Consider the following 27,797-nt stretch of genomic DNA (forward strand, 5'->3'; position numbering starts at 1 on the left):
AAATGAGCATAAGATGGTATAAGGCTTTTGAACTGGTGTAATTGTCTAATTGTGACAGTGTGGTAGTTGGTGTTTATACGATTTAATACAGTTTAGATGAAATATCTGCATATGAAATGTGGTTAGTTAATGAAGGTAAAGTCTTACGTTGGTGAGGTCATTCGCGTTCCATCTACCCATTTCCACACTCCTTCCTTCTCTCCGTCAGTCAAACCCAGCCACACCCACTTGTACCTGTTAACTCTGTTAACAAAGTCCTGGACAGAGAATATGCTGGTTAGAGAAGTACACACTGTACAATAGATAGGTTACAAGTTAACACACACACACACACACACACACACGCACACACACACACACACACACACACACACACACACACACACACACACACACACACCTGTTTTGTGTTGCTGTTTATGACCATCAGGTCTGATTGTCTGTCTCTACAGTATTGCCTGCTTTCATCCCAGGTTTTGTACTCGGTAGAGATGTAATAACACACACCACCACTGAATGTAAATCCATGTGGTTCTAACAACAACAAAATAAAGTTAGACACTGTTTTGACATTTGCTCAGATTATGACAAACGATGAACAACATGATCTGACAGTGAATAAAAACAGTGACGTCTCACTGACCACAGAGGCTGAGCCTCCTCCTCTTCAGCTCATCCAGCTCTGCAGTTATGTTGTTGTATCTGGACTGCCACTCTTCATTGTGTTTAGTCATCTGGTACAGGTCTTTGAGCAGGTTGTTGTTCTCTTCAATCAGTTCAGAATCTGTATGGAGAATCAACAAACTGATGAGTTTTATTTACAACTTTGCTCTGAACTGAACTTCATAACCCATTAAGACCAGGAAAGCATCTGTGTCGTTCTCATTATTATTATTATTATTACACAACAAATAATTATTACCCTTATAATTAGGGTAATAATAATAAGGGTAATAATAATAATACCCGTTATGTGTTGCAGCACGTTACTCTCTTGCCCCGTTGCAAGCTTGCAGCCTATATCTGCTATTTCCGTTGTAGCCAACACATGAGACATCAGAGATCAGACACATCCATTTCCCATGTTATCTTGCAGGGCTGTATGTATAGGCAGTGACATCATGACAGATGGTTTTCTGGTGTAGTTCATTTGATTCTAAATCTACTGCTACTATTAATATATTTTATGGGGTATCATATTTGCTGATATTGAAAATAAAATGAATAAATGTTGAATCATCATAGAACTATAAAACATTAAAATAAAATACATTGTTTTGAAACTTGACTTACAGAGAGAGAGCCTGAGACCAATGTTAAGCAGAGCTTGAACACCACATAGTAATCCAAGACCCAGTCCAACCAGCCTGTAAAGTCTACTGACTGGACACACACAAGCACGCACGCACGCATGCACGCACGCACGCACGCACGCACACACACACACACACACACACACACACACACACACACGCACACACACACACGGTGAGAATAAAGAGATCAGTTAAAATATTTCAACCTCTTGAATAAAACATTTAAAAGTATATTTTTTGTGATTTGCCGTTGTAACATCTCTTACCAGATCTAATCTTTTGTGGATGTTTCTGCTGAGCTGTCTCAACGTTTGCATAGGTTACATCATCATCTTCTTCTTCATCATCATCATCATCTTCATCCTGGATTTCAATGTTTGCAGCCATTTCTACCTTTATGACTTTAATTCATCTGGCAGGTAGTTGAAACGGTTCACCTCTCAACAAAAGAATGAACAATAGAGAAGGGTGGTCTTTCTTTTACCACATTATGAGTCATATCATCCCCTCCTTCCTCCTGTTGTTTCCTCTCTCTCAGAGCAAGTGACTTCACACCCCCTCCCCCGCCTCACCCCATCCTTCACCCACCATCACAGCACCCTCCACCCTCTCGACCAATTTCAGTCTCACATAGTGTGATACATTTCTGTGCTAACACATACAGAATGTTTTCAATGCAGGCTACTTGGGCACCAAGTGGGCGTGGGCTTGAACTGGGAAAAATATATGGGTTTTCATATGGGCTAACTGGCCATGGGTTGGAAGAGGGTCAATCTGGCAATTCGTCAAAGAAAGGGGAACGCCCACTTGGTCTGTACCTCTTCAGCCTTCATTGACTCTTGTCTCGAGAGAATGGAAGAGGGTTAACCCGTAGTTCCTGCATGGTCTAGACATGGGCTAACTGGGTAGAATATCGGGATTTATGCTTTGAGGAAACACTTTCAAATGAGAAGATTTGTCTTCTTCCTTTTGTTTTTTATTTTGGTAACCATCCATTTCCCCCTTTCTTTCTATAAGTAATTTCTGTTTTACTAGCCTAATGTAATATTTCCTAAATAATTATTTGTGTATAGTGTATTTCAATAAAAAAAAAAGAAAAAAGAAATACATAATATACATGTAAAATAACTTCACATTCTACAGACCATTTTGAAATGTGTTTGCCTTAAATTGTTATTTACTTTCACTTTTAGGCTGGACACAATACATAATTACTTGATAAAAAAATATATATATGTTGGATCTGTAACCATTATAAGCCTAACTGTGTGATAATATTACTATATTAGAACGATATATAAGAATACAATACTCACCACAGTTCACTGTCCATAATGTCCCAAAAATCAGGAATGTTAATATGGAATACATCTTTCTCAGGGCATCGTTTCAAAGCTTTCAGCGGGGACTTATTCGGCAGTTGAATTGACCTGTTATCTGAGTAGCTACTTTAAATTGTCTGCCTGTGTGCCTTGGGCTCAAAGTCTTGTGCACTGCCTTTGTGTGTGACATAGTAACAACATTCATACACTATAAAGGCCGTAGCCTACTTGAAGTTGTCATGCCACAAACATACTTCCTCGAAGATACAGTAAACCACAATATTACTGTTAAATATCCGGATTTTGTATTCAAATTATTCTTCCAAAAACTGTACGAGTTCAAAAAGCTGTGTCTCTGTGGACACAAAACTATTTAAAAGTTTGAATAATAGTATCACCATTCCAAAATGTCAGATGTTCTTTTTCTGTAATTTTTTCCCGGTACTTTGATAGTTTGATAAATGTTGATGAATAGTTTACTTGGGCCAAAATGTGATACTTTTGTAATGAGGCTGTGAGACCTGTCAATGACTACACACTATCATTAAATCATAACACAAAACCATGACACTTCATTACAGTGTGACATATGGTGCAGTGTGACATATGGTGCAATTTGGTGGTCAAAGGCAGTTGTGGAAGAAGTTACTTAAGTAACAGACAGTAGCAATACCACATATAAAAGTGATCAGTTACAAGTCAAATGCCTCTGTTCAAAATGTTACTTGTGTAAAAGTACAAAATAATTGGCATCAAAATATACTTACCAAAAGTACTAAAATGATTGAAAATAGCAGATCTACACACTCACAATACGCTGCATCGTGAGCTTGTAGATCGGCTATTTTCAAATAGCCCATGTATAAAATAGGACTAAAGTGGTTGATGTATGTTTCATAATATAATAATTTATATCTCCAAAGTAATTAGTAACTAAGGTTTTCAAATAATTGTAGTGGAGTAAAAGTGCAATATGCATATTTGCCTCTGAGATGTAGTGGAGTAGAAGTACATTTAATGAAAATTGGAAATACTCCAGTAAAGTAAAAAGTACAGTAGCCTAGTTGAGTAAATGTACTTGTAGTTACTTTAAACCACTGGTAAAAGGTGACAATCATTAAACATTTGTTACACATGACTTATTCATCATAGAAGGGGTAGAACTGCATTTAAAAGCTTGATCAAGCCATTTTGTTTCCCTGCATTGCATTTCCTAGATGATTTAAGATGATGTAAACTGATGTTATTTTATTTTAATACCGCACTTGAATACAACACTTTGTCACCTGTTTCCAAATAGTCTGGCCTTGCCAGCCTTATAATGTAGATTCACTCACTCGTTCCGAACGAGTGAATCTACCGCCAAATCTACCTCCAAAACCCTGTTCAAACAGTCATCAAGGTGAATGCAGACACAGCTGTGGATCAAATCCTTTATTGAAGCGTTTTGATTAATGATCTTAACACCAAGCAGTGGAAGATAAAAGGCACACCAGAAATACACATCTTCAGTTTCTATACAAGTATTTGAAGAGAAAAGAGTTGTTTCATAAACAACTTTGTGTGGTTCTCAAACTTTTTCATGTCCTTAACATGTATTTGGCCACAGACCCCCATCTGAAAATACTTTTTGACCCGCATACAAAATGCATATTGTTCAAATGTCTCAACTTTTCCTAGATTCAAAAATAAATTAAAAATAAAATATATAGGCTTACAATGTGTCGCATCGCAGTGCTAGTTGATGTATAGGGTTAATATGGTTAACCTGATTTTGATGCCATTAACCAATTTTACTGGGGACGCCTTGGAAGCCCATCAAGGACCCCTGGGGGTCCCTAGATCCCACTTTGAGAACCACTGTAAAAAAAACGAAGAAAAAAAAAATGCCACGATGCCATCATGGGGAAAATAATGTCTTCCTTGCCATCTCTATTAGTATGGAACCATTTTATGGTTATTGCTGTACATCATTTTATGTACATATTTTAGAGTGGATTGACCATTATGTTGCACGAGAACCAGATAAATCTCATACAGTAGGCCCAAGTTCCAGTGTAAGATCATATCGTCTCTGTTGCTTTTCAGGATTCAAAAGTATCAAAGTAGCAGGTCTACCAGCTGAAAGCGTGCCGCTTCGCACCATGTTTCGAGCTTGTGGATCTTGTGGTTGCAGTATGATCAAGTTTACGAAAAAACACAAAAAGTTAAAATATGGAGATATGAGATTTCTGCCCCCTGACAGCAACGATGAGGTTTACCTAAATCTCCAATCTGGGGTAATTTACAATGAAAAACATCATCCGTTTTCAGGTCTGAGACTCCCGTCCAGGACAGGCTTCAGACGCGCCTCCTCAGGAGACTTGGCTCAGATCTGAACCCATTTTGATTTGACGTAAGGAATCCACGGTGACCGCATTAAGCCCCATGCTGGCATCTACCCCCAGTAGGGTTTGAACACTCGACCATCCACATGACAGGTGTGTGCATTAACAGGCGTGTGTTCTAACTGCTACACTAGGGTGGCCCTCTTTCAATGACAAACATAATTGTGCAAATAACATTTCTTAAAAATAGCATAAGCAAGGCACAGTGTCTATATGAGTCATGTAACATTAGTAATAGTAACAGTAAGCATCTACTTTTAACCCATTTAGACCTGAGGCCGATTCCAAAAGGTTTCCTGAGAAAGATAACAAAAATGGAGCTATGTACGGTATGTACTGTACGCAGTATGTAACAAAAACAACCCCAAAAGGGGTTCCTGGATTGAAAGGTATAGTTATGTTTAGGGGTTCTCGGTCTAAATAGGTTAACAAAACAATATTGAATAAGGACCTGCACTCTCAGAATGAGTTAGATGTAGCTGATGTTCAAATGCAGAATGTTTTGGTTTTCTGTGGCTGTTGTGGAACTTTGTGTGATTTGAATAATGTCTGAAGGGCTGTCCATACTTCGACCGAAACCGAAGATTTCGGTCAAAAGGTCCTTTTTGACCATAGAATTATGTCCTCTGGACTTCTGAAAAGCATTAGACCGAATGAGAGTTTGGAAATTTGCACGTCGGAAAACACAACTCACCGAACATTTCGGTCGAAGTAGACACTAGACAGGCCTTAAGTCTTCATGTTCTGTGAAATTATAAACCAATTCAGGAAGGAAATTTAATTTTGAACTTAGATCACCACTCTGTTCACAGCAGCCATGCTGTGCTGCTATGAACAATTATTAATTTGAATGCATTTATTTAATGTATTATTTATATCAGCAAGATCTAACAAATTTTGGCAGAGCATGTCACCAATGTATACAGGATCATCAAAAAATATATATTGCAGACCCCCACCTCCCCCGTAACAGAGTTTCTTTTATGTACAATAACGCCCAGGAGTCTAACCCAGATCTCCCTTGTGAAAAGCCAACATTTTAACCACTAGCCAAAAGGGGAAATCCTCCTTTGCAGGGGGAGTTATTAGGCTTTTGGTCATCAGGCAGAGACTGTGAGTCACTATACTCACTACTGCTACACTTACCCCCCTCTTGACTTCTCAAACCTGGACGCCCGATTCCAGATCACTGAGACAACTGTAACGCTCGGGACTCAAACCCGTGTCTCTCATGTGGAAAACCAACATCTTTACCACTAGCCTATTCACCATATTCACACAGCGGCCATTCTTTTAATGAAATAATGCCACCCCAGGTGGCATTTCCTCCCCACCCGCAAATATGACATGAGAGCAAAATGGCCGCTGTGTGAATATACTGTAGTCAATTAGGGCCTATATTCTAGAGGAGGCAGAACATTACATTTGCGCATAATAAAATGACAAATATCGACCAAGGAAATCAACAACCGACAGTTGGACTCAATATAGCCCAATATCGTCCTCCAGGCCTTGTGTGTGTGTGTGTGTGTGTGTGTGTGTGTGTGTGTGTGTGTGTGTGTGTGTGTATATATATATATATATGTGTGTGTGTGTGTGTGTGTGTGTGTGTGTGTGTGTATATACATATATACATATACATACAGTATATACGTACTGTATATATAGTTATAATTTGTTTCCTCCCCTTACAAATAGAAATTGCTTGAGAAAAAGCTCAGAAATCTAATATTCATAACTGATTGAAAGTCACGTTTACGATACATGACGTCTGAATTTTAAAGGAGGGGAAACACAATTGAGGGCATTTTTTTTACTTAGTGGAAATGGGCTTCCATGGTTTTTACTAAAAGAAACCCTCACATGCTACATGCGTTTGATATTCCCTTAATTGAACTAAGATTTCACTATCCACTTCAATTAAAAAACAATATTTTTTATCGTTATCGCGCCCAGTGGGAAAGGGCCTTAAGACTTACATCACAAGCCTGTACATCAGAAATACAGGCACATGATTTTATTCCTCATAGGATAATCCAGGCATTTTCACTTAGGATGTAATGCCAATATACAGTAAATTACTTTTTCGACATGGCGATCGGACACATTTTTGTAGTATGTGGTCCGCTGGCCTTCTGGTTGTGTCATCATTGCAATAATATCTTTTTTGTTGTTGTCACAGACATACTAGAGCAGGGGGCATCATTTGGGATGGCAACTGCCACCACCAAGCATTCACATTTAACATCGGATTCAGTTCTTTTATGCATATTTTCTCAACCTCTTTTTAGTCGATGAATTATAATTATTTTCCCCCAAAATAGTAAAAAATAATGGATCTACAAACTCACAATGCTTTGCGATGCTCGTAGATCCATTATTTTAGCTATTTAGCTCAAATAGGTTTACGTCGTCAATTCTTTTGACACCCCTTTGTTTTTTCAGACATAACGCCTCTGCAGTAGAGTATCAGGCATTAGGCTCATCTCCCCCCATGAGGCTTCTGGATTCAGGGCTGTCCCCATTGCTGGAGCCTTGGTCTGGAAGGGTAAAGGAAAAGCAGCATTCGTACAGAACATTTAGTTTCTCTTTGGGCTAATTATGTGTTGCCTATTTGTGTAGGCTTTGAAATTCTTTAGCAGATACATCCATTTAAGAGTAGAAGCTTGATATACATCTTAAGAATCACACAGAATCTCAATATACTGTAGGCTACATACTGTACCCTGTATATTGTCATCAGACGCGTGCCTCAAAATGAACCTATTATTCAATGTTACATTTTACGTGTAACATACTGTATGTACAATTTTACCACTAGAGCAGAGGTTCTCAAACTATTTGGGCTCAGGGCACGCATTAAACTCTTTTTCATCCACGGCACCCCAAATTACATGGTTACATTTTACTCTAGCACCTTATATTTATGGCATATTTTAGAATTTGGACATTAAACATAACATTCAAATTAACGCACACAGATGAAAGCATATGTTCACTCTATTTAAATTTGTGATAAAATATTCAATGTCTTTGGACTTTTATCTTGGATGCTTTGTTTAGCAATTTGGAAATGCCATTCCAATTTTGGTGCGGGGCGTTGTTCTGACGAGCAGTACTGTGACATTGCGTTTGTCAGACTCTCCCCATTACTAACCCTATCTCTAACCCTAACCATTACTAACCCTATCTCTAACCCTAACCATTACTAACCCTATCTCTAACCCTAACCATTACTAACCCTATCTCTAACCCTAACCGCACAGGTAGCCACGTAGTCGGGAGTAATGAGACGTCGGACTGACGTATTCATCACAATTTTCTTGGCACTATAAGCCTGATACATGATTGACAATTGAAGCCTGACCCAGCCCGTAGCCCAACATTTCTCTAAACAAGCTTAATTGCTGAATGCACTGCAGCCTTTTTTTCTCAATAAAAATTGGTGATTCGTTAAGAACAGAATCATTCTACCCTTTTCCAACTTTATTAAAGAACAACTTGTAGTTACAGTAGCAAATAGGGCTTACCGTCTTTCCAAATTAAGGAACAAAATAAACATCAGTACAAAATAAAGCTGGCAGTGCACGCACACACACACAGACTGCACGCACACTCAAGTTTCGCAGCAGCAGACGGGATGCGATCATGTGATAGCAGCACATCTCAGAGCCGCCTCTGAGGCTGCGTCCAGCAGACAGTACGAGACACGTACGAGACATGGGAATGGATGGGGGTTAATGTTGCATCTGTCTCGTACTGTCTGGCCGCACCCTCACAGGAAGTTTGTGAGAGGCGTCATGTTATCACAGATGTCACGAGCGCAGCTTCAAAACCCGGGCCCGACCCAAAGCCTGACAGAAACGTGAAGATTCAGGGCTAAATCTTTAAGCTCTAATGTAAAGCTTCTACTGTACCTTTAAATAATGTCATATCTTAGTAAAGTAAAAATGCAGGGATACAGAGAGTAATTACCAGAGTCCTTTTGGAATCTGCAAAGAAAAGGACGAGAGTTAAACCATTAATGGATTGTGCAGTGCTTAATAGTGTAATACCGTTTGGTCACCTGCATTACATTTGTAAAAGTAACAGTCATTAACAAAATGCAATATATCTGTGTACAGAGACTGTATATTTAGAAAGAAAACATATGGCCTAAAGTTCAACATTAACTCTCGGCAAATAATCAATTCTGTGACTTTGTAACCCCAGGAGATTCCTTAATTATTTTAGAAATATATTTTAATAATGGATGTTTGTTTATGTCAATCATGGGAACAACCCTTCGACTTATATTCAATTCAGAAACACCGTTCTTGTAATAAAGAAATGTGCATTTTGAAAAGGTAGAGGGGGAAAAACATTATCATACCTTGATTTGCCGTCAACATTTTCAATTTTTCAACCCTGCCAAGAGGACACAATTCAAACACTGAACAGACTTGTTTATTTACATTTCTTTTGTATACAAAACTGAAGGGATGCAGTTGAAACCCCTATGTCTTAACATTCCATATAGGCTATGAAACCTGTAGAAATTAAGTATCTTTTATTCTGAATAAAACAATTCTGATTTTGATCCCAAAAGCATAAATGTCATACCGTTGTCATACTGGATGAGTGGAATGCCGTTGGAATTGCCGTTGGAAGTTGCACTCTTTCCCTCTGTAAATGTTGTATAAGGTCATACAAATTCCAAACAGTATTTTCTCTTTTAGTATGAACATGGCTTTGAATCATTTACATCTATAAAAAATGTGAAACTATCATATTAATTAATTTCAAAGATGTACATTAGCATTGCAAACCATTATTTCTATACAACCCTTCAACTCAGTTTGACTACAGTATGTACAATACCGTTTTGTAAAATAAACAAATGTGCATTTTGAAAAGGTAGAGCAAACATAATCATACCTTTCAGGGGCACCAACACGCTGCCCTCAATCCTGCCCCCTGCGAACCCAGCCAAGAGGATGAATTCATACACAGAACAGACTTGTTAATTTGCCTTTCTTTATTTCTTTTTTAAACAAAACTGGGTGGATGCAGAGGAAATCCCTAAGTCTTAGCATTTCTTGTATGAAACCTGTAGCAATTGAGTCTCTTTTATTCTGAATAAAATAATTCAGATTTTGATCGTAAAAGCATATTGTCATACCGCCTTGGTTTAAAGTCGCTCTTTCTCTCTGGAATTTGTATGACCAAATGCAACACTGTCTACATTTACGAACAGTATTTTCGCTTTTAAGGATGAACATGGTTTTACATAATATACATCTATAGAAAATGTGAAACTGTCCTTTTAATTCATTTCAAAGACGCCACATTAGAATCGCAAATCATTTGTGAACGACATGGTAGTGTCAAGTTAGTATAACGTTATGTGGGTGACACGTGGTTTCAGGATGATCAGGAAACAGACATCGTAAAGTTGAGAGTGACACAGTCTCATAATAGAAAGGTTTCTGTTTCAATCATTGCTGCCATTCTAAGTGTCCTTGAGCAAGGTACTGAACTACGTACCAACTCATTTTGTAAGGTACTCTGAGAGTTTTAACCTAAAACTACCAATTCATAATCTACCAGATTATGAATTAATACATTTATTAGGGCTACATAACACAAAATGTTTCACCAGTGCCTCTATTGTTTGGCCTCTCAGTGTCAAACAATATTCACAATGTATATTGATTTCCTCCATTGAGACTGAGAGGGAGCTAACATAAAGGAAAATGTTTTAGTGAGGGTTTCTAGTGGGATCTGCCAGACCAATAAAAGTGGTTGTGCATCACCATCTCTGTCCCTGAAATAATGGTCTGATTTATCTCAAGCTTTGTTTTTAGTTTTTCTCTCTTTTGGTTTTATCTCGTTTCATCTGTATTTGTGTCTTGCTCACTCTGATTTTAGTTGTTGTTTTGTTTTAATTGAACGTGGAACCAGTGTTCCAAATTTAATTTACTTCCATGCATTTTCTATTGAGAGACTGGTTGAAACCGGTTTCCCACATGGCCTATAATCACATTATGCAGCGTTATAAAATGTGTACTCAACTCAACATGCAACAGTGATATATTTGATATGCCAGCCATTATATTACCAGCTTAGAGTGTTTGAGACATTCTCTGAAGTTCTACTTTCTGTGCTATATTGATATACACCTTCAGATATATAAGATATATTCAGCTATATTAAATAGATCTTTAAGCACACAAGACATCACATATGATTATCATCATACCATATCATATATCATATCATATCATATCATATCATATCATATCATATCATATTATATCATATCATCCATGTAAATTGTTGTGAAGCAGTACTAACCTTCAGGTTCTCCTGAAAAGCAAACGACTGAGTTGACAGAGAGAGAGAGAGACAGAGAGAGAGAGAGAGAGAGAGAGAGAGAGAGAGAGAGAGAGAAAATCAATTTATAATCTTGGCTGACCACATAACTTTCCCAGCGTAAAAGAAATGGCCAAAATAAATATTTCAATATTCTGTGTTCCAGCTGCCTGATAGGGGACTTAAAGATGCAAAAGATTTAGCAAGCTTAAGGCACAATTACATCACTGCACAGTAATGTATCAATATTGAGACCTAGCTTAAGCTTAATGACTGATGTCACAAAATGCCCCACAGAAAATTCTAACTATACCCCAAAAAAAGAGACAAAAAGAGAAAGTTGTTCTAATGAACCCAACCTTTCTTTTGCTTCATGATCAAAATGGAGACTCCAACCAGGATAACAAGAACACCACCACCAACAGCACCACCGACAATTCCGATCTTTGATCCATCTCCATCGGGATAATGACACATTGAGACATCTAAAATCCAGAAAGAAGAATGTACTGTACTTACAAGACACGTTTTACTGATAACATTCGTCAATACTAGGGTCTTGCTCCGTTTTACTGATAACATTCGTCAATACTAGGGTCTTGCTCCGTTTTACTGATAACATTCGTCAATACTAGGGTCTTGCTCTAACAGAGCACGCATGCTCATAACCCTACCCTATAATTAAAGATTAAATAAAGTAAATAAAAACTCTCAACTCTTTATTTAACTGTATTTTCATATAGTGTAAACAAGCCTCTTAGAGTCTTAGCCCAAGACAAATGAGTAACTCTCCATTTTATATAATATCAAATAAAGTAAAAGTTTCTATTTTCTTATTTTTTAATTAGTTTTAAGTAGGCTCATGAAATACGGCCTTAACATGTGCCTCTTACCCCATTCACTGGATACGTGCACGTTGGATGGGGTGTGTATCACCTCACATCTGTATTTGGCAGAGTCACTTCTTAGAATCTCCACGTGCTTCTTGATCTGGTAAGTGCCGTCACCGTTGGGTCGAACACCTGTGGATTGTATGCCGTCCAGTTGATCCACCACCTTCCCATTTCTCCAGATGTTCAGGGTAATGCCGAGTTTAGGGTAGAAGCCCGTCGCTAGGCAGTGTAAGATGAGTGAGTGTGGATGCTTGCTCTCCTTGTGATACACATGGACCTTTGGTGGAACTGGGAAGCCATGAGGACAACTTTTGAGTTTTGAGAAGATATACAGTATATGGGCATTGCAGGGAATTTTGAATTCATTCACATTTCATTTCATTTAGTCATTCATTCATCATTATTCATATTTGTCAAAGGTTATTTGTGTGTGATACTACCATGTATTTAAAATCTAATATATAAAGCTTGCCTGGCTCCAGACCATAGACCCGCCCACTCTCTGAGCGGACTGGTTCTCTTGGTCTGGTGTTGTCATAATGACGCTAAAGTTTCTCTGGTCTCAGGCAGTTACAGGCCAATGAGAGTCGGAGCCGCGGAGGTGGGGGTGGGCCTTGAATCAGTTTGAGGAAGTGTAGCCGTTAGCCGTTTACAAGCCTCGGCTGCTACAGCCAGCCAGACCCAGTGCACTGCGGGGCTCGGAGGAGGATGAGGAGAGGAGAGACCGCATCCATTCTGATTCATATGTTAATTTGTGTATAACGGCCCAGTCTTTGATATATTAATAGTTCCCCGTCTGAAACGGCTGATGTGAATAGTGTTTGATCAATACTCAAGTTGTGTGTGTGGGTGCACTGCCCAAACAAGCATGCACAGGCAGGTCTGTGTACTTTTAAACGTTTGTTTTTGTATTTAATCTTAAGAACAACAGCACAGTGTACTGTGTACACAATCACTCTGAACAGTGCTGTGCGGACTCGCACGCAGCCGTCAGTCAAACACAACCCCTCCCACCTATCCCCTCCCCTTTGATATCTCTTGTCAATGGGATAATGTCAGACTCAAGCTCCAGCGCTGAGTCTGAAATCAGGCTAATATAAAGCTGAAAAACAGGCTACTGCATATCACAGGCACAACATTTTGCAGTACATTTGTAACAGAATTGATCAACATGCTGAAGTGCATTTATTTATTATCCAATGAAACATCAGGGATGCTCCACTTTTTCTCTCATCCAGAGCACCTTGTTGTAGGGGCGGCCATAGCTGAATGGTTAGGGAGCCTGCCTGGGGAGTTCCCCTGGTTGTCCCTGGTTTGATTCCCGGCCAGGATAGCAATGTCGATGTGTGTCCCTGAGCAAGACTCTTAACCCCTAATTGCTCACACGCTCCTTGTGGGCTGGGTTGGGCTGCAAATACTGAATTTCCCTCGCGGGAGGAGTCTGTAACTATTATTATTGTAACCTTGTTTTGAAGTACTACAATAATACAATGTATTATTAGTTGTTGTTTTGTGATCATTTTGTATTTGTATCCGTCCTAGTGTTACCTGTAAATGCTTTGAGTTGTACACACGTGTATGTGTGTGAAACGTGTTACGGTTATGTAAAATAATACTCACTGCTGGCCTTGAGTTGCGCTTGCCCGTAATCAACAAATTTTGTTAACCAGGTGGCGACACACTCCCTCTCCAGGTAGCCTTGGGTGTAGTCGTTCAGCATCTTTACTTCGTCCCACTTCCGCTTGGTGGGCTCTGCAAGGGAAACTGGGGCGATCCAGCGCTTATTGGCATCGTCAAAGGCCAGGTAGTCGTCACCGTCATAGCTGTATTCATCCCTGCCACTGATGAACTTAAATGAGTTGTCTTCTTGTTTCTCAGCCATACAGCCGTGCCTCCACTGAAGAATGTGCAAATCTAGTGAAAAGGGAAAAGAAAAAGACAGGGGGAGTAAATGTAAAACGTATGAGGCATCATACTAGAGCAAACAGTCTTGTATTTTTTTGTAGTTTTGGTAGTTTTGTTTTAATTTACACTATACATTTTACTGCATAACATTCAGAAATGTTGTCTGCAGAACTGACGCAGGATTTAATTGAGTGGTAGTAATACCACTCAATTAAATTCCACTCGGTCATCTCAATTAAAACCCTTATAGCTAAACTTATACAGTGTTGTTATACAGTGTATAAGCAGTTGTATATAACAACTGCTTGGATTTCTAACCGGTGTCATTCTTGTGTCCATTTCGTTCCTTGAGGATGTCCAGGTTGACTTTGAACCACTGCTCCTTGCTCTGGCGTGACTGAGTGCCTTTGTCCCAGTAGTCTTTGTCCAGCCTCTCCTCCATCCACGGCTGCTTGGGGACCTTTTTCTTAATCGTGCTGTCATAGTAGTCAATCATGCTGTCGTCCAGCAGACCCATGGCTGTGAACTCATGGATCCCTGGTTGGTCGATGGGCTTGGAGAATGCTGTGTAGATGTAGGTGAGCGAGTGGGTATCTGGAAGTCCAAAAAAGAAGAAATAAAAGGAGAAGGAGGAGTAACAGAATAAATACCATGCAGAAAGACGAACTAGGTAAGCAAACAGACATACATCAAGATAAATATAATCTAATGTATGTGAGAGGTCTATATTTTTGGTATTCCAATTTCTCTGTGAAGTTTGAACACCATCATTGTTCCATGTACCAAAAATAAATAAAGCTGCACAGATCTAAATGTGCTCCCTTTTATTTATCGCTAGTAGATAGATAGATAGATAGATACCTTTATTATCCCAAGGGGGAAAATCAGTTGCCCAGAGGCAGCACAGCAGTATAAGGTTATTTACAAAGTTACAGAGAAGTATGAAAAAGATAACAAGTGGTAATGTGGCAATTTTTGAGAGTTTTGCACAAAAATCTATAAGAGTATAAATCTTATGGCGATAAATGTGCGATGAAAAAATGTAATAAAGGACAAAATATGCTAGGGGGAAAGCATGCAAAGTTTCACACCAATCGGTCCAGACTGAATGCAGTGTCCCAGATAATGAAGTATCCCCATATAGAACCTCACCGGGTGAGGTTCTATATGGGGCTAATAATTAAGTAGCTCTAGGACGGATGGACAGACTAGTCAACTGGAAAACAACTAAATCCAAAGACAGCCGTTCCTTTCACTTTCACATATGGCCATAAATTCTCCATGTTTAGGGTTCCTACTTTGGACTCCTAAAGTAGGAAACAAAACTAAAGTTACAATCAAATACATTTTTATTCTCACAAATAGGCCTACAATAAGTGTCTAAATTGTTCTAGTGACTAGAACATTTAAAACGTGAATGTAATGTAGGCCTGTATTTGTCATTTCCCTTGACCTGGACTGTGACAGCTGTTGATGTCTTGATGACACTAATTTACAATACTATAACTTTACATAGGCCCGCCTAACTATAAAATAATGATTTTCACTACAAGATTTGGTAGTGATTTACTAATTTACTACTCATTAGAAGCGACATTAATTCAGTAAGTCTGCCACATTTCCTTGTTCTCTTTTTACTTTAGCCCAGGCCTACTGTACGCCTACAACAAATAAATAAACAATCTAGGCGGCTATATTCATCAAAGATGATCAAAAACAACTAAGATGACGTGTATGACTAGACACGGTGTATTTTGTTCAATAACAGCTTGAAACGAAAAATAAAACTCAAAAGAGGCAATAAAAACACGTTATTGCACCTATTGCGCAGTAACAAAAACTATTTAGTTTCACTTTCGAGTCGACATTTTATGTAGCCAGGCTACTCACCACCTCCATTCACCGCTGCGTGAAACCATATGTGTGTCAAAAACACAAAAAGAAAGGCGGTAGACTGAATCATATTGTAAATCTGATACTATATCATATTGTAAAGTTGATATTATATGTCTTAAGATATTGGAAGAATATGTGCTCTCGAAGCGTCGGTCATAAGTCAGTCTCTCTCGCCTCGCGTCGTGTAGCCTGTCTGTGAACGGAAATACCCAGTTGTCTGGGTGTTGTTGTCGAGACCATGGTCTAGACGGGGATCAGTCTGCTGAGCAGATCCTGTCTAGAGCGGATACGGAATCAATATGGGTAAATGCATTTGTGTGTACGCGGCAATTTACCGGATATGGTAGGCGGACTCTCGGGACCAGAGCGCTGAGCAGTAAACAGAAACCAGATTTTCCATGGGTGCTGCGGTAAGCTTGGTGACGCGACTCACGCGAGGTGAGTTTGTCTCGTGAAATTGGATCCAATCATATAATTCACATCACAGCCCCGGCTCTTATATGTTCTCACTTCGGTGTATATTTGTTTCACTTAGAAAATACGACAATCAACCAGTCTATCAGTCAGTCTGTCAGTCAGTCAGCCAGTCAGTTCAAGTTCAAGTTCAACTTGAATTACTGACCATGTTTTGTAGGCTTATTATACATTTTTTCTCCAAATATCAATCACAAAATCCCATCTCCTCTCAGGGCCGGGCTGCATACATAAACAATAAAATAAATGTATAACAATAGACCTAAAAGACCCACACATAATCAAATAATATATAGCCTATCCTAACAACTATTTTACATTCAGTCAGACTAGTTTGTTATTAATTTCCAGTTTTAGTTTGTTTTCATTTAGGCCTACATTAATACAAAAAATATATAAATTAATTAAATTAATTATTTAATACCTAATTAGGCATTAAATAATTAATCGTAATGCTTAGATGCTAATATAGGCTAAACATTATCACATCACCCAGTTCTCCTGCGGGCCATTTTGTAGCCTACCTGGGCCCAGTTTCTCCTCCTGCACTAACAATACATCATAATAATATCATATCAATCACACTTCCCAAACGACCTCAAAAGTTTAAAGCTTGTCATTGTCCTTTTTGCTGTAGTTCACTGTGTTTGGAAGTGAAGTGAAGCATACAGGAAGGTTAAATATATATACAAATATACAATTTAATAGCCAACTTTTTAGTCATTCGAAGCGAGATCAAGTGAGGACAGTAAATAGCCGCCATTTTCTTGTTTTCTTTCTACTTTCTACTTCACCAAGACCATCAATAGGCTAAGCATGTAGCCTAGGATGATATGTAGCCATAGACCCATAGGTCAATAGGCTGGTGGTGAGCGAGGGAGCATTATAAAATAATACATTATTGCCAGTTACATAGTTATATTGCTTTAATAGTTACATTGTATAACGGAGGATAAAGCTATGGGACAATAAAAACGCGTTTGATGTCGTGTGAAGAAAACACTTTACTTTCACTTTAGAAAAGTCAACTAGTAATGGAACTCACCGCCTCCAGTCACCACAGGCTTAAACCAAATATGTGTCAAAAACACGAGAAGGCAGGTCGTAAACAAAGTCATATTGTTGTACTTATATTATTATTATTTAAATGTAAGAAAATGGACGCTGTCCCCTCCAGTTTCCTCGTCTACTGTTCTTGCTTTGTGATTTCTTTTTATCCAATCAAATAATTCACATCAGGTTGTCAAGCAGAATAGCCTGCGCGACGTTAACCCCACATCTGCTCTCATGTAAAATTGTTGTCACTTTGAAACTTAAATTTAAATCAACCCATTCAAAGTCCGGGTGGTAGACCTATTCTTTTCTCAAACTATCAAGCACTATTCACATTCTCTGGCCGTATATAGCTTTGTGTGAAGTTAACACAACCAGTAGGATTTTTCAGATGTATCTATGATGGTGGTAACCAAATAGCCAAACACACAATGTGGGTAGACTATATAGCAGCCAGGGAAATCAGTCTTCCATCAGCTATTAAACGAAAGCAAATCCGTGGGTCTTGCTTGTCAGCAGGAGTTGTGTGGGCAGAGGAGCAAGTTATATAGGCCTATCATATTCGTCTGGCCAGACACACACACACCACACGCACACGCACACACACACACACACACACACACACACACACACACACACACACACACACACACACACACACACAATATTGATTATTATATTGTTTATTGCTAATTTTTTTATTTGTATTTATTGACAACTGTGCTGGGTTCCATATGCCCTAGACCTACAGTATATTTGTGCACACAAATTATCACAGGGAGATCAAGTCAGGAAGTTCAACAGACACCATTTCCTTGTTCTCGTTTTTTCTTAACCAATACCAAAAAATATTAATAAGCAATATTTATATCTATACTATAATTTTGCGAATGTCTGAGTGAGTGTCTGTCTGAGTGAGTGTCTGTCTGTCTCAGCGTTTCTCCTCGGTGGCTGGAGCAATTGATCTGAAATCGCATCACCATCAGCATATGAACACACCTGACATAATTAACTGTGAAGCCCGTTTGTCACTTTCACGAATCGTATGCTGTATAATAGCATGTTTATGGTGTGGGGGGGGGGGGGGGGGGGGAGTGTGTGTGTGTGTGCAGGCGGGCAGGCAGGCAGGCGGGCAGGCAGGCGGGCGGGCGGGCGGGGGGGGGGGGGGGGGGGGGGGGGGGGGGTTCTGGCCCTGTTACAGATGTTGTCCAAAATCATGCAGATCGGTACACACTATCTATGTAGCCGTTAAATGGAACGGGTATTTACATTGATGCTCCTACATATTAGCATGCAAGCACCAGTTAAAGTTACTTTCCATCCCTCATATATTGTGTGCACAGTGCACATCCCATAATCCACACACTGCACATCATTTCGGAGCTCATATCTTTGAACGGGTAAGGGCTAGTTCATATATATTTACCGAAAATGGCGCGGGACTTTATTGCTTGACATACACACTGTTTGTTTTAGATATAGGGACAATCGTAGGCTATTGCATTTTTGCCTTAATACAATTTGTTTCACTTTATAAAGTATTCGAAGCGAAATGAAGTCAGGAAGTTATAGCAGCCATTTTATTTTAATAGGCTATAAGACTACCAAACAAAATATAATTAAGAAATAGTTATCATATGCACCAAATAGTGAATCAGAGGACATTATTACAGTTTATTGGTCAATTTGCAATATAACTGTATAATTAAGGGTCAATATAAACGCATTATTGCATCGAATTGCTTAAAGGACAATTTACTTTCAGTTATTGCTTAAAAGACCATTTCCTTTCATTTAGAAACGACTATAAATCTGTAACTTACCACCACCTGCAGTCGTCATATGTATCAAAAACACAAAAAGGCAGATCGTAGACTTCATGATGTAAATCTGATATTTAAAAGGCCATTAAAGAAACGACGGGCTCACGGTGGCCCCTCCAGCGTCCTGTCCTCTTCTGTCTTGCTCTGTGAATTTCTATCCAATCAATCATACCACATCTGTTGTCAGGCAGAAGTTGAATACGCCCATTGGTAAAGGGTGGGGTGTGTGTAGCTAAATATCAAATGGAGTCTCTCATAACTCCATCAGTAAATTATTTTGACCTACTACTATACACTACACAGTATGTTAATCAATATACTGTCCGATTTGCGCCATTCCATTTTCAGCACCACGGACAGCGAACGGCAGGGTCAGAGAGCAGAAGAGAGAAATAAGCCAACGATCTTGTGTGCGTGTCCCCCAAAAAGCCTATGGCTTGTTTAAATTGAGGTCCTTTTTTTAAACTCATAACATTTAATGACGGACAGATAGAACACAAGATCATCTTCTTCATCACCTACAATTAGGCGAGGACTATAATTTCCTGACTGTGGGTCAAGAAGACAGAACTACTGTGCCTTGGGAAAGCGGAAAGTGGGGGGAAGTGGAGTCCAAGCGCAAAGCGGATTCCAAGGTGCAGACTGTGCACAAAAAACGGCTGAACTTACTGTTGTTCAATGTTCATCTTTAATCATCCTAGAATTCAACAGCACCTCAATTTTGCGGAAGGGGGGTCATCTAAAACGAGCTGCCAGTCTTGAGTTGAGGAACAAAGTTTATGCTTTCCATTTGAAATGCACTCTACAAATTCCTTAGCAATTGAAATGAATGTAGGGCAGGCATAGTGCATATCATGCATCTATCCTTAAACTATATCTAACCTGCAAACAAAAACCTCAAACTACTGTAAATAAACCAAACTGGACATCTTCTGTTGATCTAGGGTAGGCTACTCAAAGGGAATGTTCACCAAAAACCTGTATCGATCACTCACACCATGGAGACTTGAATTCATGGATATTTCTTTTGTTTGTTTTTGTGCATTCCTTGGCAAATAATTGGATGACCAGCAGTGGTTCCCTATGGAGACACATGCTTAGTTCCCTATGAAGACACAACGAGTCTCCTCAAATTATTATCTTGGGAATGCGACAAAAAACAAAAAGAATCCACGATTTCAAGTCTCCAGTCCACGGGGTGAGTGAGTAACAGACTGTATAGAAACTATGAGTAATCGATAGAAAAAAAGCAAGTGAACTATCCCTTTAAGTCTAAGATGTTGACGTTTTAGACAACACTGCCACTCAGTGGCAAAGGAGCAGAACTGATTCAGTGTTATATGCGCTACAGGACCTTTCCCTTTGCATCTATCGCTAGCCTATCCAGCCATTATATTGTAGCCTAGGCCTATTACTCTTCCAAAGAACGACATAAAATAAAGCCTCTATAATAATCACAACATATCACACATAACTAACCTCGCATCACCAGGCTTTCCGCTACACATAACTGACTTGACACACAGCAGCATGCGTCTGCCCTCTGCCGTCCATCGTTGAGTTCCGTCGGACTGCAAATATTGTAACACCTGCCTGTGATGGCTGCCGCCACAAGCACAAGACTCATCTCGAGGTTGACACTAGTGACGGGTTAGTTTACTTACGCTTTCCGTGCATTAATCATATACCCAATATATCTAATATCTAATAGATGACGGCAGTCCGGTTGCTGTGTAACGTGGGCAGCATAGTGATATAAAAATATATATCCGTGTTTGCTGCTCCTAAACTCGCGTCACCAAGGTTTCTTATTTACTGTCCAGTGCCCATATCCATTCTAGAGTCCGCCTACTGTATCCGGTCATTTCCAAACACAAAAATGCACGCAGACAGACGGTTTCCGTATCCGCAGTAAACAGGATGTGCAAGACAGTTGCAAAGTTCTCCAGTGGCAGCCAGAGGCTAGGAAGATGTCTCGGAGTGTTTAGATTATTCTCTTTAACTCAAGTTGTGTTAATTTGTGAAATGTGTTGAAATGAAGAAGAAGAACTAACAACTTCTTGCTGTTAAGGTCAGCCCATCACTGACTGACCAATCTGGCTAGCCATCCTCAAGAAAAAGTTCCAGAGAGTCTGTTCTTGAGAGATTACGGACTGACTGTCCAGCTGACACACCTGTCATCAACTAATAAAGGTTACTTCAACAGGAACTCTTTTTTTCAATTAGGGCAATCAAAAACATGAGAAACAAAACAAAATAGTGAAAATACACACAGAAACATTTATATTGCTCTGCACATTGCTTACATCCAGACTCCTACTCACATTTTTCATGTCAAGGACCCCCAAAATAATATGTAGGCCTATAGGGCCTGCAGACCCCATCTGAAAAGTGTTTGTGCAAGTTTCTTATTTTTTTTCTCAAGCTCACATTTGGCTATTTTCAAAAATCCAATGAATATAGGGGTAAAGTGGTTAAAACGATGTTGATGTTTAACCACTTGAATTTTGCAAGCACCCGTGGGGTCCTGGGACCGCTCGTTGAGAACCGCTGTTCTGCTGCACAGCACTGCACCTTTAATGGACAAGTTTGTTTGGTTCTCTTCCCATCCAGGAGGGGGCAGTGGTATTGGCCGCGCGGTGTGCCAGCGCCTCGCCTCCGAGGGCGCCTCGGTGGTGGTGGCAGACATCAGCGAGGGCTCTGCCAGCGAGACGCTGAGAGGCCTGCCTCGTCATGTCAGAGGGCAGGAGCACATGTCTGCAGTGGTGGACGTGTCATACAAAGAGAGCGTTGAGAATCTGGTCACCAGCATACAGGTATGTACAGTAGGTGTGACACACACGCTTCTAGCTAGAGTTATTCCGATACCGACACCAGTATCGGAAAAGCTGCCGATTGCTGGTATTGGTATCGGCGGTGACACCAGTCTGTGCCATTCTGTCATTTATCATGATATTTCATTAATATTATATTTTGAATGCTTCAGTTGTTGCACGACTGTTTTGTACTCTTACTGTACTATTTACATGATTATTGTATAACTTAGTAGCTGTAATTTAACAATTCTTGATGGAATTTTGATATATTCCTAGATCAGTGGTTCTCAAAATCAATTTAATTTCAAGGACCCCATAACTCTGTTAGTGTACAAATGTACACTTGTACACTCAGAGTTATAGACCTGTAAGGGTCCATTTGGAAGCCCCTCAAGGAACCCTGAGGGTCCCTGAACCCCACTGTGAGAACCACTGTCCTAGATTTGTTTAAATTAAACACTGGTATCGGATCAGTACTCTGTATCGACCGATACGGAAGTTCGGGGTATTGGAATCGGTATCAGGAAGGAAATGTCTTTATTGGTACATCTCTACTTCTAGCCTCAGTCATGAGCCACCTGGTCCCTTTTCTCTCGCTGTCCTCCATACCCTTACTCCTTCTTGTCTCACCCCCAAGCAGCTTAAAGGCCCATCTCACTCACTCTGTCACCTTCTCCTCTTGTCTGCACCTCTACAGTGTCGTTACTTCCAGCCGGCTTCAGTTTGTGTGAACGCGGCAGGCATCACCCAGGATGACTTCTTGTTGAGAATGAAGGAGGAGGACTTTGACAGAGTCCTCCAGGTCAACCTCAAGGTATCCAGACATTGTTATTATTAGACTATGTAACTAGATATGGGTACATTATAATATGTGGATACCTACCTTTGGCTTTACTGTAGTAGAATTAAAGGCGAGTTTTGGCCCAGCAGGGAATCTTACCTCTAAAAATGCTTATTTGGTCCCCCCAACAGATGGTCCAGGAGTTATTTTTCTAAGATGCAATATATTCCATTTTGCGTCCATCTGTCCTACCCGACCAGGGCTTCAGATAGGAGTGATGCGATAAATTGTTAATCCGCTCGCTCTTGTTTGAAGCCCTGGTCGGTTAGGACAAGTCGAGACAAAAATGGATTATATTGCATCTTTTGAAAAACTACCACCTGGACCAATGTTTGGGGGGTGAAATAAGTGCTTTTAAAGGTAAGAAACGCCTCTAGGACGAAATTCTCCTTTAAAGCTGCAATCTGGGACTTATTTAATGAATAAAGCGTTATTGTTGTAACCAGTCTTTATGGAAAAGGACAACATGTCCCTTTACCCTGTCTTTGTCTTCCCTTTGTTCTATCAGAGTCAGAGTTAGATATCAAATATCAAAAACATGGTATCAGATTCTCCGGATAGTCCCTTTACTTCTTTACCCCAAATCTGTTCTCATTCTTCAGTACTTATCTATACTTAAATGATACTGCACAAATACGGATTTTGACTCTCGTATGACAATCTGTTGCTATTTGTGTCTTGTACTTTCATCTATATGACACCATTTTGTTCTCTTATAGGGGACATTTCTGGTCACTCAGGCTTTTGCCAAGGCTCTAGCAGCCTGTGGAGCTCCCAAGGGCTCTATTGTTACTCTGGGCAGCATTGTGGGCAAGGTAAGACTTATCCTCTGGCTCTTTCCTATGGCCTTTACAACCATGTTCTGCTGGTTGCATGTGTGGCCAGCCAGGCCAGGACAGTGTAGCTAGGCAGCCATAAATTTGAATGAACATGTTAATGATGTTTTCTAAGTTTAAGTTAAAATAGAGACAATCTGGGCTCTAGTGTACCTAATTGAGAGAACTCTCAATTACGTATGCTTTCAGGGACACCTGACTTGAAAATGAATACCTGACTGCTGTCTGTCTGTCTGTCTGTCTGTCTGTCTGTCTGTCTGTCTGTCTGTCTGTCTGTCTGTCTGTCTGTCTGTCTGTCTGTCTGTCTCCCACCTCTCCAGGTGGGCAACATTGGACAGATCAACTATGCCTCATCAAAATCTGGTGTAGAAGGGTTAACCAGGACAGCTGCCAAAGAACTCAGCAGGTGGGCACACACGCACGCACACACGCGCGCACACACACACACACACACACACACACACACACACACACACACACACACACACACACACACACACACACACACACACACACACACCTTAGGTAATTATGGATATGTTGTGCTGTCAGATATCCCTGAAAATGTTAGTTAGTTCATGGGAAAGATCAAGAAACATTTTTATTCTCTTCCTTCCCTCCAGGTTTGGGATTCGATGCAACTGTGTTCTCCCAGGGTTCATATTCACTCCGATGACAGCAAAAGTGCCAGAGAGAGTTATCAGTAAGGTAAATGAACAATTACAATGAACATAGGAAAGAAACCTAATTGTGCCTAATACAGAAATACAGGATTGTTGCCAAGCTGCTGTGCTTTTGTTCATTGTCCTCCTTGCTATTGTGGCCACTTGTATTGTAGGTGGTTAAGTCTTCTTCTGTCTTTAACTGCTTGTGCTTCATCAAAACGTGTTCCCTTTAACCAATATCATACTGTATTTACAGTACTCAATGTGCAAATAAATGAACAAAATCAGTTTTTTTAAGGAGTGTTGATTTGACCGATACACATTCAATACAATTCTCTAAAAACAAAATAACAAAGCTGAAGCAGCATGAAAACACTGATGCATGACCTAAGTATGAATTATCTCCTACATACTTGCATACAGTAAGTCAGAATCACCTTTACATATTTAATATTATGTGTTTCAGATGACCTCCTTGGTGCCTATGGGAAGAATGGGTGAGCCAGAAGGTGAGTTATTAATCAAACAACAAACAGCACCTGCCACAGCAGTGTTTATCAGTGGGTCAGAAGAACCCCAAAAGTGGGTCATGATAGAGTCTAACACTAAAACATGTCAAAAAGCAAATAAGCTTCCACCCATGACTTGAGAACAACCGCAAAACCAAACAAAGTTTCACTGGCATAATGTATGTGAATAAAACCTATTACAAATACTAACACTTTGGGGACAAGTCCATGTACGTCCGTCTGTCCGTCCACAGAGCACTCCAACAGAGGTCATGGATTGTATCAACTCATTGTAATATTAAAAGGTACCTTCAAGCATAGAGGAAATTGGTTTATTTGTGGGAGTAGCTAAAACGCAGATCACAGGATTTGATTTGATTTAGCACGCGAGAGCTATCAGATGTCACAATAAAGAAGAAACAAACAAATCACCAGGTTGCTTGGGGAAGAGCAGGTCAAAGATTTTAAACTTTTAAGTGAAAGCGCATCGAACCTGAGAAAATGTTTCAATAGTCATCCAAGAACTGCAGGATCGTCACAATACCTTTTCTACACCAGTGACACTTAATTCCCTCCCATCAATGAACTAGCTTGTTAACCAGGTCCTTCCACCCCATCTCCCCTTCTCTCTCTTCTCTGTCCTCTGGTAGAGGTAGCTGATGTTTGTGCGTTCCTAGCTTCAGATGACTCTCGTTACATCACAGGAGCAAGCATCGAAGTGACAGGTACTGTACAACACTTCATGTGCCCGGTGATTGTTGTGGCTTGGTTTTAACTGGCATGACATTTTTGGGAACAGTACAATGTGTGCAATATATCTGTAGCTTATGCAAATGTATAATTAAAAAGAAAAGGTGTTAATTTGGAAAGATCTGTGGTGAAGGACAATTCACATGTCAGCTGCTGTAGTATGCATCTCTAATAAGGACCAATGAGTTACTAGTTCCTGTTGTGTCTTAAATGCATATGCAATCTTAATATGTCTGTAAAGTATCTCAAGTTCACCACTGTTTAATGTAAAAAAAAAAGAGAGAGAAACCGTAAAAATGCTCAAACCATATTTTTCTTTCTCAGGAGGACTTTTCATTGGCTAAGTCAGCAGCATGTCATGCCGAAGCAGACCAATCAACGGCCAGTTTTTTTGCCACAACTTGAACAGTTAATTCCTGAACGTATTGTTGTAATATGCTCTAGCCATGATTCACCATTGATAATGTTTTTTTGTAATCAGACTGTGAATATGTACAGTATAAAACAGAGGTTGTATATTATGTCGTGAAAATAAACACGTGTGCAGTATGGTTGGTTTACTGCTTGTCTGAATCATAACACATTTCACCATATTTTGTTACCATGGAGATTTGTGGTGTAAGTCAAACTGAGAGAATTAGCACCCACAGATACTAAACATATCTCCTCATACAGAGAGAATGGAACACAGCCTGTACAGTTATATTGAAAAGTATTCCATTAACTCCAGTAGGTGGACCGTGGTGGCTAAAACAATTATGTAATATGTTAGAAGGAAAATGCTTCGGACATTAAACAAACAAACCAAAAGAAAAAAACATAAGGTAGGAATAATTGCACTAATGGGCTTGGGGGAAAAACTGAGGAGTCAAGTCGCACTTTAAAAAAAGATGATGTATTACATAAACAAGAACTTTAAAGAAATTACTTACACACTTCATAAAATACTTTTCTCTTTCCAGCACCAATTTATTTTGTTGTAGTGTTTGTCTTTAACACAATAAAAAACAAACAGTTGAGGTTATTCTCTCTGTTGAATTACAAGGACAGTTTCTCCCTTCATTATTTACCTTTTTACCCTTTATTTTGGTTGCTTCCATCCCTCCCCAACTATATAAATATATATTTCTTTAATCAAACCCAAACCCCTAGTATACAGTATTATCCCATAGCCTTTATTTTTACAAACACCTTTTTTTTCTTCTTTTCTTTATCTGCCCTGTTGTTGGTGGTTGAGAGAAATGTCCCCTCCCCTCCCAGCAACTGTCGCCTACCCGCTGTGGTCTCTCAAACAGAAGGTTATGTTGCTGCCTCTCCAGTAGGTATTAAGCTGATGTTCTGGTAAAGAACGTGAATGAACAGCGATGGGAAAGACATGTAGGACACAATGTGATTGTTGACTGTAAACACACTGAGACGTAATGGGAATCGAACTCGTGAACTTCCAGTTACAGAAAAGTGTCTATAACCACTTGTGCAGCCTGCCTCCCCTACAGAAAAGGTATGTGACTGCACTATTAGTTTAGATTCTGGGTTGGCATGCAAAACAATAGTGAGAAAAGAAAGAAAATAAAAAGTCTATTATGCATTGAATTGAAGCGGATGGATGGTATTATAGCTTCCAATCATAGGCCCAAGCAGGTGCATCAGTCACAGCCAAATCAAAACAGTGGCAAACAGCAAATGAACATGTGACAGCACTGGAGAGTCAACATTTAATCATTACAAAGGAAGTTGCAAATTGTTTGTAACAGTACAATTGATGAAAAAAAAACACAAACAAAAAAAAAAACACTAAAAGGGATATTACAATAAATGGCCACAAAACAGACTCTTTGTTTGTACAAAAAGGTGTTGTCTTGTCATGCATGCATGGACCTGTAGGGGGCGCACAGAAGTACTGTCAACTCCAAGTCATCGGTGAGTTTAAAAATGTATGTTTAATTGTTTCAAATGA

The 27,797-nt window shown here is 39.6% G+C and overlaps 2 protein-coding genes across 3 annotated transcripts in view; one reads left to right on the plus strand and one right to left on the minus strand.

The window, feature by feature from the left end:
• The window catches only part of LOC308292774 (major histocompatibility complex class I-related gene protein-like), a 79,163-nt gene extending 62,901 nt beyond the window's left edge, over window positions 1-16,262 (minus strand). Inside the window, exons 1-11 of one of the 2 annotated variants that reach the window (XM_080735202.1) lie at window positions 16,068-16,262; window positions 14,496-14,771; window positions 13,893-14,186; window positions 12,273-12,560; window positions 11,739-11,864; window positions 11,362-11,388; window positions 9,943-9,981; window positions 9,628-9,690; window positions 9,398-9,432; window positions 9,001-9,017; window positions 4,058-7,565 (exon numbers count right to left, since the gene is read on the minus strand). In XM_080735202.1, coding sequence (XP_080591328.1) covers window positions 9,419-9,432; window positions 9,628-9,690; window positions 9,943-9,981; window positions 11,362-11,388; window positions 11,739-11,864; window positions 12,273-12,560; window positions 13,893-14,186; window positions 14,496-14,771; window positions 16,068-16,140 — 1,200 coding nt within the window. In that variant the 5' untranslated portion in view covers window positions 16,141-16,262 and the 3' untranslated portion in view covers window positions 4,058-7,565; window positions 9,001-9,017; window positions 9,398-9,418. Of the gene's footprint in view, window positions 1-4,057; window positions 7,566-9,000; window positions 9,018-9,397; window positions 9,433-9,627; window positions 9,691-9,942; window positions 9,982-11,361; window positions 11,389-11,738; window positions 11,865-12,272; window positions 12,561-13,892; window positions 14,187-14,495; window positions 14,772-16,067 lie in introns of those variants that run through there. The other variant, XM_080735201.1, reaches the window with a different exon arrangement.
• A 3,707-nt stretch (window positions 16,263-19,969) lies between these two features.
• On the plus strand, window positions 19,970-26,391 carry hsd17b8 (hydroxysteroid (17-beta) dehydrogenase 8). The gene is made up of 9 exons (XM_080735203.1): window positions 19,970-21,073; window positions 22,037-22,239; window positions 22,937-23,053; window positions 23,800-23,895; window positions 24,237-24,322; window positions 24,540-24,624; window positions 25,048-25,090; window positions 25,741-25,815; window positions 26,165-26,391. Exons 1-9 carry the CDS (start codon window positions 21,022-21,024, stop codon window positions 26,182-26,184), a joined length of 777 nt encoding a protein of 258 aa, XP_080591329.1. The 5' UTR covers window positions 19,970-21,021; the 3' UTR covers window positions 26,185-26,391.
• The last annotated feature ends 1,406 nt before the right edge of the window (window positions 26,392-27,797 follow it).

This window comes from Nannobrachium achirus (assembly GCF_963921795.1).
Source record: "Nannobrachium achirus genome assembly, chromosome: 10".
Classification (NCBI taxonomy): Eukaryota; Metazoa; Chordata; class Actinopteri; order Myctophiformes; family Myctophidae; genus Nannobrachium; species Nannobrachium achirus.

Excerpts from the sequence above, each read along its gene's own strand:
- hsd17b8 (XM_080735203.1), top strand. The coding sequence starts at position 21,022 with ATGGCTGCCGCCACAAGCACAAGACTCATCTCGAGGTTGACACTAGTG. Across the intron at positions 24,323-24,539 it reads GCTGCCAAAGAACTCAGCAG|GTTTGGGATTCGATGCAACT; the intron begins GTGGGCACACAC and ends CCTTCCCTCCAG. Across the intron at positions 25,816-26,164 it reads AGCAAGCATCGAAGTGACAG|GAGGACTTTTCATTGGCTAA; the intron begins GTACTGTACAAC and ends TTTCTTTCTCAG.